Consider the following 12,111-nt stretch of genomic DNA (forward strand, 5'->3'; position numbering starts at 1 on the left):
TTGATCTAACAGCTATCAGATAGGGAAATAACCTTGTGCAAACTAAACCAAAACACACTGGCGCTAGAATGAAATCCCAGCTGAAGTATACATCAAATAACAAATGTATATTAGAAGCAGAAAGTGGTATAACCCAAGGCCCTATGACTCTGGGTTGATCAGATTAAAACCTTAAAGCCTGGTCTTGCTCACATTAAATGCAGAGGTAAATGAACCCACAACATACTGCGCTCCTAATACATCAGCCCCCTCCAGAGGATACCAGATCTTTCATCATGCTGAATGAAAGTATAAATGCAATTCACATGAAGTACAACACATAATGTGTTATTTGGTCAGCTACTTTATATTCTGTGCTCGTCTCAGTTTTACCATTTTTGTTAGGCCTGAATTATCTCTGAAGAACACCCAGACGTGCACTTGTGACACTGGACAAGATAATAAGTGGATCCTGCTGGATCTAGCTGACACAATTGACACATGTTGATACCATTACATTCACTCTGTGACAAATTCAAGTCATGTCTACATCAGCTCTGAATGTGAACACATGGCAATGCATGTATAGGGGAGGATGATGTGTTTATTGCAATTTGGAGCACTTAGACTTTTTTCATTCTTCAAAATTAATCCCTAAAATTCTTTTTTTGTGCTATTGATAAAGTTTGCCAAGACCATGTTACAGATAGTAAAAGCAAGTAAGCGGGCATCCCTCCTAAGTGTTCTGTCAAACACAAATTTAATTTCATCAAAAGAAATTGTAAGGTCACTCCATTGGTATTCTGAGCTAGTTTTAAAAGCTATCCTTCAGCCTTCAGCCTTCATCTTCGTGTTATGAAATATGTATCGCAGCTGCTAGTTAACTCTTCTTTTACGAATGAAACAGCCACAGGAAACAAAGAGCAATTTCTTTCTACTTTGTTATATCTTTACTCCATTTTTTTTACAGTTTATCTAGGTTGCTTTAATACGTCTTGGACCATCATTAAGGTGTGCAGTACAGTAAGTGCAATTTTATTAAGCCACAAAATGAATTACCTGCAAAAGTAAACATTCAACTCTCTGAAACTGTCATTGGCTTGAGTCATTCTTTGCAAACAAGATGGTCAAAATACTGGTCACTAGACTGCCATGTTGTCAGTATAATGGTGTACTCTGCCTATGTATACTCTTGCATACTCTTGCAAGGTTTGGCAGACAAAATGCAAAAGGCTCCACTTTTTTGACTCATATACAATGCCTCAGTTCAAGATATCTACCAAATATCTGCCAGGTCTCTCTTGGAAATGAGATTTTTAATCTCAACGAGAGTTATTTACCTGGATAAATAAAGGACTAATAATAATAATAAAAAAAAAATATAGGATTCTTATATAGACTTATATAGAGAGAAATATAGAGAAAGGACTGTTGATTGCATTGTTATTTGCCACACACTGTTGCATGTGCAGTCTTTCCTGTATTGCAACATCATAGTTATGGGAATAGTATCAAAGATACAGTCACAAAAATAGTAAGCAAACAAAGAAAGAAAAAGAAACATAAAAGGTGAGTTGGGAATAAAAGTGAAAAAGACATGACCTTGCATATCAGTTCTCACTCGTTTTCAATAAGATCAAAGAATGAAAAATAAAAACAAGAAAACCTGCTTGATCCATCATGACAAGTGGCTCCAACATCGTCTGCATGACAATATCAATGACATGCAGATGTCACCAGATAACATGGAGACTGAACAAGTAGTTTTGAGAATGTCATTTATCAAATGAAAATTGCACAATAGCCATCGAGAAGAACTTTTACTGCATCTTTTAAAGCGTCCTTAAGCACCTTGAAAGGTACCTGTAGATTAAACATAATACAACAATAGCTTTCTTGTTAAACACTATGCACATAAGCTACTACTATATAGATAACCAGACATATGGTTGTATTTCCTTTTGGAGCTTTAAAAGAGTTTGCCATAGATTTCTCCAAGGTCTCTGTCCTAGAGAGACAGATCAATTTCAGAAACAGGAATGTCATCCTGTTGTCAAAACAATGCCAGCAGCTGCTGAAGCATTGTTTTCTGATATACACTCACAGAGAGAAGAATCATTAACTTGGTTGAACCCTGCCACTAGATCACGGAATATAGTTTAACAATAACAACCCCAGGGCAGATCTGTCATCAATTTGTCTCTTTTTTTTCATCTGAATCAAGCAAACAACCTTGATTCAGAGGAGGGCAGTAAACATAGAGAATGCAAACTTAGATGTTGCCTCATAAGAAAAATGTAAAAGACCCACCCTCGGGGAGTTTGGAAACTTTGTGGCCATAAAGTCAAAGCATAAGAGATCTCCAACCATCAAAGCAGCTAATGTGCATACAGCAGGAGTTAAAGAAAAATCAGCTGAATGTAACGATGACCCAAAGGCTACAGTGTGGGATACATTACGACTTTCATTAGCACAGATCAAAGTGGGCATAAGATGCAAACTTTTCCAAAAAAAATGTGCATAAACATTTGTAGAGCGAGACGTATATTTATAATACTGGACAAGTGGAAAGATGGTGGATGGTTATTACTGTAATGTTCACTAAAATTATATTTTCAACTAAAATTAAAATTTTAAGTAACGAGAACATAGGTTTCACGATGGTATATATATTTAAACAACTCAGAGAAGCTTTGGAGGCTGCAGCACAAATTACAATGATCTTTAACGCGATTGCTTTGAACTGACAGTAAGCTGTGTGGGAATCCATTGTCACTGTTTTGGTTCGCAGTGACTCCTACCCAGGTGATTATTTCAGGTATGCATGCTAAATGCAAAGACAGCATAAAATAGAGCAGGGCATGCACTATAGATTTCAGTGAATCAACCTCACTGACCCACATTTAGAGCAATACACACTAGAAATGCAAAAATGGGCAATGATATACGGCGGTACTTAAAAAAAAAGAGCTTTAAATGGAAAATGCAAAGCAAAAAGTTTTAGCTTAAAGTAAAGTAAATAAATATTCTTTGTTTGTTCTTTTGCTTTTACTACTTTTAGAGAAAGAGCAGAAGAACAACAGTTTGTTTTTCCACCCACTATTACCTTTATGGGCAGTGACATAATTTACATACAATTTACACTGCTTTACAAGTAGAGAAGGATCATATCTGCCTATTCTAAGCATGGACAAAGTCTTATATAGTTTGGAAGTTGAATTTCTGTTAAACAGCATGGACAAGAGTATGAATCTATCAGTAGACAAGTCTGTGCAATCAAGGTGTTTGCAATACCAAGAGGTCACTTAAGTCTACTAATTTTTACAAGGGCAAAACTTTTGCAGAAAGGCCACTGACAAGGGCGCTTTGACGCATTTACATTCCCAACTTTAGGTTTTAAATCAAACTAATGCAACAAAAAGAATATAAAAGCATGACACTGGCTCCAGGCTTATTAAAAACTGATTAAAACAGATGCATTATTGCCAAAGGTGGAATTACTTACTGTGCTTTTATAAACAATGGAAAATCAGTAATTCAACAATCTTTCTGCTTGAAAATCAAAAGGGTTTAATGCATGTATTAGCAAACAAAGTAACAAAAGACTCACAAAACCTTGCCTGAAAACACTGCCTAAAGAGAAATGACATGATAACATGAATCCAAAGTCACAACTAATGTATTTGTATCTATGTGTGAGTGTGTATGTATGAGACTACTTGTGTGTGTGGGGGTGCTCTGCAAATAGATGGTTGCCCTAGGGGTCCTTTTGCATTATTAATACAGGAATTGGGGCTCTTACTCAGATATAATATCACTGGCTCCTGCATGCAATTTCCACATGATTTCTATTCTGCTCGCCCACCCACCAATTAATTTCTTCATTGTTATTATTCTAGGAGATACTGAAAAAAGTCCTCGCCTTTGCTTAAAAGTTAATAATCATATCCAATCTGTGGAGGAAGCTTTTAAAGTAGAGCTGGGGGGAGGCAAAAGAAACAAGGTGCATTGGATAAAATAGCTGTGAGCATCCAACAAACTACCCTGGGTCACTAATTATTTTCTGTGCTTTACCTGCCTGTTAAACGTGTAGCTTCAGCATTTCAGCAAAAGTTAGTCACTTTCAGCACTTCTCCTAAACATAGCTCCTGAATATTGCTGACCACTTGAGCAAGCAGAGTCAGAATGATGCTGACCACTGTGCTCAGTTATTAGGTCAGAAATGTCAGTTCATCTGTAGGTTTAAGTATACGCAGCAAAGATCTGCTGTATGTGGGTCATGTCAACTGCCAGTCACAGGTGCACTGCATTACACTGTGGTCTATGGTTACATCGAGAAATTGGACCGACTACTCTGGTCACCGTGCAATTAGTGGGAGCTGTCAGAACAAGTTTACTGTGCCAAAAAGCTAGAGGGTGAAGCTATCACATCTCTTTGCTGAAGTAGTTTTCAGTAAATAACACATAAATACAGTAGTAACTGTAGCCAAACACAAAATAGTAAATGTAGAACACAATAAATGAATACACTCACATGTACATTTGGCACTATTTAAAAGAAAAAATGAAGAATTAACAATTTTTGATTAAATAGTGTTAAACCAGTGTGACTGGTTGCTTCCACTGACAGGTCACAAATAAGCATAAACAAACACAATGGGAATAAGCTATGTGCAAACAAACATAGCATTTCAACACTTTTAGTAGCTGGTCCCACAAATAAATACAGTTAGTCTCAGACTCTCATTTTTTTTTTTTAGCTTTATTTAAAAACAGTGATCCTTGCTTACACAGAATCATTTTATATGCATGGGTTATTAGCAAAATCTCGTGAACACTAAAGTCAAACTCTTAAATATTTTTAGAAGTCAAAGTATCCCTAACCTACACTTCTAATCTAGCGTCACTGATTGGATTCCCCTGGTTCCAATTAGCTTTTGTTAATATAATTAACCTAGGAGTTTGCATAATTTTTCAGCCTATACTGGGAATATCTGTCTGTCTGCCTACCTGCCACAGAAATATTAAGGCATACAGTTAACATGTGGTGTATAATTTAGCACCAAAACATACTTTCTACATATGATACTGATTGTGAAAATAACGGTATTACATGGCTACTTCAAATAGAACTTAACACTTATACAGCCACTAACATTTTCTGTGGGGGTTTTTCAGCTCTGTTTCTTATCTGCTTAACCTCAAGTGAATTGGGAAATACAAGATATCCGATAAAGCGCATTAATAAAACATATCTAGATACATGATCTTAGTATGTGATGCACCAAAATGATTCATCAGTAAACAACAGCGCTTTATTATTTTCACCACATGGTTATCCCTCTGGGCATCTGTCTGGTTGAGTCCCAAAAGTGTCCTTGACCACCCTTGTATCACTTAATTCTACTTCAGTCATACCAAAATGATTTCTGCTGCCCTAAAATTATTGCCATAATAGAATATATTCCATGGCAAAGACACGATTTAGGTGATATAGGATTTTTTTTTTCCTTTGATTGCTTGAGCAAGCCTAGATAATCATTTTAATCTCCATCAGATTAACTTAGTCAGAAAAGTGCAGTTTGTATGCTCTCTATAGGCTTAGACTTTCCTCACACAATTTCATGCATCCTCAGACTTGGAATGCAGATTTTCTTTATGCTGGGAAACGGGAACAAAAAGCTCACTCAATCAGGGAGAATTTTTTTTTTCTTTTTACAAATCTCAGGGGTATCTGGCACATCACTGAATTTCATAATATTCAACTTATTATTTAGCTGAACAGAAATAAACCCAGCCACCCTATTCACAAGATTTATCCTCTTCTCCAAAGTGAAACTTGGGTCAAATGTAAGAAAGACTTCATTTGAAACTTTTTAATTGCTCATGTAATGTTACTGGAGTTGACAGCAGTTTATTTGTAGATTTTTTAAAAACACGGCAAACACAATCTGATGACAAAAAATTGAAGTGCTTTTTTCTATGGTTTCATACTCATATTGATTTATTATTGAAGAGAAGAGAGGCATTTTGGATATTCACTTTGCAGATATTGTCACCCAAAGGATTGAATGATGAACAGTTTAATGAGTGCATTTGTTTTGATTTGGGATTTGTATACTGTATATGGTAAAATGTTATACAACACTGATTTGTCCAAAGTATGAATATTTTTGTAAACTTTTATTTTATAATTGTCATAATTTTCTTAGTTTAAGTGATAATTTTGGAATATATATATAGATGGTTCGGTTTTCAAATCAGGTGGTGATTTTAAATGTTATTTGGGTTTTGGATGATGTCATTGACGATTCGAGTGGACTCATTAACTGATTGATTGCATGCACATGTGACGTCTAATAGCCAGGAATGCCTAATTGGCTGAATTATACTCAATGTATACATATGTGCAAATGTGCATGAACAAGGTTTCTTTGTACATATATGTAAATATACTGCTTGATCTATAACCATTAAAAATTGAATGAGTTTTATTTATGTTCTTTGTGTTTTGTCTTTCATTGTTTTACCATTTAGTCTGAGAGAAAATCGATGCAAGAAGAGTTGGTAAAGAGCTTTAACTGCTTTTATATACAGTTGCAATCAGAAAAGTCATGATAATTACAAGATTTTCACAATTTTTTAATGTTTTTTTAAAAAAAACAAGAATTGGGTGCGCAAGCTTTAATTTCTTTTGGCTATTCTATAATCAGCACAGTGTCAAACGTATGCATATACACAGCTGACATTTGCAATAAGTAGTGCTACACTGTTGTTTATCTTGACAAGGCCAAGGCCTATTAATTTCTCATTAGCTGGCGTGATTGACTACAACTGGTAGTTTCTCCGCCTGAAAACAGAGTGCCAGCATAAAAAGGATTTGTTTGATAACACTCATTGGACTGACCAATACTTAGAACAATTGGAAAGTCCAGAGACTCCAACATCATCAGTTCAAACAACTGTACAGCAGCCTCACTGTCCACAGTGAAGTGAGTTTTACATAGCCATGAACTGGGAGGGTACCAGTCAAGAAAGAAGACCCTGCTAAAAAAGACGACACGTGTGTAGTCCAAAACTACCATGACATGACGAGTGTGTGTAAACTTCTGACCACAGCTGTGTAAGGTTTATTTTTTGTTTCATATAATAAATTTGTTGGCAATAACAGCGGAAGCTTCGACTACATCAGTGGCGTCCAAACCTAGGCGTAGGGGTCCGGTGTCCTGCAGGTTTTAGATGTGTCCTTGATGCAACACAGCTGATTTAAATGATTAAATCACCTCCTCAACATGTCCTGAAGTTCTCCAGAGACCTGCTAATGAACTAATCATCGGATTCAGGTGTGTTCACCCAGAGTGATATCTAAAACCTGCAGGACACCAGCCCTCGAGGCCTGGCGTTAGCCAAGGCTGATTTAAGTGAACCTTTTGTATGGTCTGCCCTCTTGTCACATACACTGAAAGAAATATGAGTCAAATGAGAACAAAACCTGAAGCAGAAGGCCTGATTAAAGCTGATAACCACTATTATGATTTCTAATATTCTTGAGTATTTATTTATTTATTTTTTTTAATGTTCACCTAGATCAGTGGTATCCAAACCCAGACATCGAAGGCCTGCAGGTTTTAGATGTGTCCTTGATCCAGCTGATTCAAATGGCTAAATCACCTCCTCGACATGTCTTGAAGTTCTCCAGAAGCCTGGTAATGAACTAATCATTAGGGCTGGGTATCGTCACTCATTTCAAGAATCGATTCGATTCCGATTCACAAGGTTCCGAATCGATTCGATTTGATTCGATTCAATTTGAATCAATTCAATTCAATTTGAATTGGGGAAATTTTGCCTCAGACAGTCAGACATATTATAATTCAGATCATGCATCAGTACATTTCTATATTTTTATATCTAGAAAAAGAAATTTGACACTTGGGAGACATAATCAAAGGTGTGAGCGTCACAGCAGATGCCTTTGTGTCAAAGTAGAGGATAAAACACAGAAAAACATGAAGGTGATTTTCCTGGCCTGGGATTTTATAAAAATATTCTGCAGTAGATCAAAAACGAAACAAACCCATTAATGAACATATGAACATTACCTGATGCTGCTGATGTGAAGCAGAGCAAAGTTACAGAGGTTTTATTAGAGACACGGCTGAGCATTTTGCTATTTTGCATAATTTAAAAAAGTTTAGTTCAGTATTGAACGGCAGAAATGAGGCTTTCTTTTCGGAAGTAAGTAAAAGGGGAAAAAAACAGCGTCCGACAGGCTGTAAGAACGGTAGACTTGTGCGTAACAAGCAAGCGAATAATGCAGAAAAAAGATTGTTAGAAGGGAAACTGATCTTGAAGTACAGAGAGAGAGAGAGAGGGAGCTGTGCATGTAGGGGAATTCATGACGATGTTTATGTGAAGCGTAGTTTGCTGCTTCTTTTGCTGCTGGTTCGGTCAATATTGATTGGAGAGAGATAAAGGCTGCAGCTTCAGAATCAGGGCAAAAATGGCGCAAACACAAAGTGCGGACCCACCGAAACATCAGAATCAGCGAGCTGTCGGCTTTCAGCTCGTGTCCGTGCCGTCGGGTGAGAAAGGCGACATCTCACTGATTCTGATTTGTCGGCGGGTCTACACTTTGTGTTTACGTCTTTGTGCAGAATCCGTGTTCCCGCTCTCATTTACTGTTTTAGCTGTTTGGTGGTTGTTGAAATTTTGTGAGGTTAAACCTGAGATTCTGGCATTTTGGGCAAAATAAATTTATATTAAAAAAATTGATTCAGGATTTTAATGAATCAATATCACGTTATCCAAGTGAGAATCGATTTTAATCAATAAATCGATAATGAAAACCCACCCCTACTAATCATTTGATTCAGGTGTGCTGACCCAGGGTGAGATCTAAAACCTGCAGGACAACGGCCCTCAAGGCCTGGAGTTGGCCAAGCGTTGACTAGAGGAAGATTTAAATTAACTCTGACATTATTAACTAATAAATACAGTTAGTCGACAGTCTTTGAGACTATAGGAATCTTTAATTGGCACTTCATTTTTCAGAGAAGCTGCCTTTATGCCTTTTCCAGCAGACAAAATGTCCATCATTATTACTTGTGTAATAGCTTAGACGCAGAGCTTGAATCTGATGAATCTGAGTGTGCAGCCAGACTGGCAATTAGCAGTTACTTTCTTCAAGGTCTGCTAAATTTTACCAGTACAGAAATGAAGAACATTTTCTCTCTAGAGACAAACCAGGATGTGATTGTGGAAAGGGGGGAGATGCTTGCACAAAATAAATAATGAAAAAAAAAAATCAAAGCAACAAAACTTGTTCCATCTATAATCATCTATTTTACATCACTCATTCAAATAATAAAAACAATGTACCAACATTACTTGGTGTGATTATTATGTGGTCTCATAAACACATGAAAGCAGATTTGAATAATGTAAATATAGATTCCTTTCAGTGTCACATACTTCTATCAAAATTATATTTTTCATTATATTGTACTTTTTCATTCATGTCTATTCATTACAAATCCTTTATACCTGATTCCTCTAACACTTATTTTCTATTATGCATTTGTTTTATTCTAATATGAAAAGCCAAATTAGTTAGTATCAGGACCTTTTTTTGCATTTAACTGCAAGAAACAAAGTGTAATATTCTTATGACATTAACTGGTTTTCTTCCATGCAGTTGCAACTGTGAGAGTTTTTAAACAAAGGGGCTCACTTAAGAACTCAGCAGTCACAAGGCTGTCACTATGTGTGAAAATAACTCAAAATGCTAGAATCTTAAGTCCGATAAGCCAATTAAGGAGCAGCCACCAACTTTTTATAATTTCCATAGAAATCCACCACAGATAATTTCATGAGCCCTTTTCCTAAAACCTGGCAAAGCTCCCACTCTTAGCTGTCCTGTCAAAACTCATTAGACTCTCCTGTTGGCTAATTTATCTGGACCTTCCACTGCCTTCCTGATAAACACACACATGATCCATTTTGACAGAATAATAAAACACAGGCAAAAAAGGGTGCAATTAGATTTATAATCTATGGAGATGATCAATTAATGCTTGGTAGGAAGCTACAATTCTGACTTTTAATCAGGCCAATGTTTTCTGAGCCCACAAACGATGATGATCCCTAATGAATAATGCATGCTCCGTTAATGCTGATGTCCCCATCACCCAACATGAGGATATGGCTGATCACAACGGATCACATTATACTTGATAGTTTCTGCATAACTGATAAGATTGCATGTCAAGACCATAGCACTAATGGCTTTACCGTGAATTTGGATGAATTTCTAGTGATAGCTATATATAAGCAATATTACATTTAGTGATATTGTAATATTTAGTACATTAAGTGGATTTATAGTTAAAGGTAAAAAATAAATGAATACATACTATAACTAAATAGCAATCAATAATAATAAAAACCATAAAAGGAATTAATTTATTATGGTCAGAAACTGTTAAATCCGCATTTTGCCATAAATATGCAAATTCTTTTTCTTGCCAGCAACAGGAAGTAAATATGAAGTAAAGCTGAAGCCACTAACTAGCTTTGCTCAAAACCAGGATCTCCCCCACCTTGTATCGATACAGTCAAGGCTATTGCAGGCCTACTGTGTTCGTAGTGTTTCTTTCTAACCTCAATTTGGTGGTGCCCCGTTCTCCTGTGGAGTGAGCGCACAGCTGATTTCACTCAGCAATTAACCACCCTGCGCTATAAAAGCTGGGGAAGAGCTAATCTCTCAGTGTGGGCCAGCTAGTGTGGTGAGCTTTAGTGGCATGCATGCTTTGTGCTTTGGTAGTGCTGAGTTACTAGAAAGTAGTCAGTGCCTTCTGTTAACAGAAGTGCTTTTTTCTTTAGACTATTTGCCTTTTCTTTACTGGCTAACGAATGATTTGGTAATGCTTGACTGATAAAGCAGCATAGTCTTCTCATCTAAAAATCATTTCAAAGCTGAACCTTTTCATAAAATATAGATTAATTTTATTGCAGCTTTTGACTTTCACCTGGACATTTTATTGCTACTCCCCACATCCCCCACCTCTCCTCAGATATGTAATAATTTGGGGGCTCATCCAGGATGTGACTGAGAGTTCAAACAGCTTTGAACTTCTGTTACATTTTTATAGCCACTGCTTTCGTGAGTATTGCTGGCTGGATCCTTGTTTAACTTTTGAGCTGCCTTTCTCTAGATAGAACAGGTAAATGCCTAGCTGAGCTGTCATTGCTCTCCCTTTAGGCACTCCTTTGTTATTTTGCCTCGTTTCAGAGTTATCTTGGACAAGAATGAAGTCTCTGTTGAGGATTCAGCAATTCAAGACTCTAGTCACTAATGTCCTTGCCTTTTAAAATGCCTCAGGCATGGGATGCTCTAGAAGATAGTTGAGTTAAAAAAAATGTAAAGACAGTAGAAGGTGATTATTCAAAAAGTAAAGTATTCATTTTAGTAAGGTTTTCTACTTGGAATAAGGCGAAACTGAATTAAATGACCGATTTTCAGTCACAATGAAATGCATTTAATATGTGACAGGAACGGTTTATCTATGAAGAATATGTGAAACATTACCTTTAGCGTTGACACAGGTCACATTCTGGATCGCAGCTCCAGGACCGCAGGAGTTTTTGGTGGGAATACATCTTCCCTCTTGTTGGACCTGCCACAGGTAGCAGGCAGGATCGTCACAAGGAATGAACTCCGTCAGATGAGGGCATGTCCCCAGAGTGCCACTAGACTCCCACAGCACTTCTCTCCTCCTCTGTCTGAAACCTGATGGAAACAGGTGATGAGAAAGTACAGAAGAAGTTATCCGAGAAACCCTGATAATATAGTTACTATAGTATTCATAGACTTAAAGTCTATATATGTACATTGCTATTCTTCTTATCAGATGTTTCTTGCTGATGGAAAGCTGAACTAATCACAAGAACAAGCAAATTGCTAAGTCATGGCAACAGAATACCAGAAACACCATTGTTCTGCAAGGTAAAATAAGCATTTTTGTCAGTCTGGTAGATTTGAAGAGAGTACTATTATTACCATTATGGCTTTCATTCCCCACTGGAAAGGACTGTCTGACAGCAGAGTAAAGGGGGCAAATATCACAAAGA

The 12,111-nt window shown here is 36.8% G+C and overlaps 1 protein-coding gene across 1 annotated transcript in view; it reads right to left on the reverse strand.

The window, feature by feature from the left end:
- Positions 1 to 12,111, reverse strand: part of thsd7ba (thrombospondin, type I, domain containing 7Ba) — a 184,601-nt gene that overhangs the window by 81,028 nt on the left and 91,462 nt on the right. Inside the window, exon 7 of the mRNA XM_080903581.1 lies at positions 11,570 to 11,770. Within this exon, the coding sequence (XP_080759707.1) occupies positions 11,570 to 11,770 (201 nt within the window). The remainder of the gene's footprint in view (positions 1 to 11,569; positions 11,771 to 12,111) is intronic.

Source organism: Rhamphochromis sp. 'chilingali' (genome assembly GCF_963969265.1).
Source record: "Rhamphochromis sp. 'chilingali' genome assembly, chromosome: 14".
Taxonomy (NCBI): domain Eukaryota; kingdom Metazoa; phylum Chordata; class Actinopteri; order Cichliformes; family Cichlidae; genus Rhamphochromis; species Rhamphochromis sp. 'chilingali'.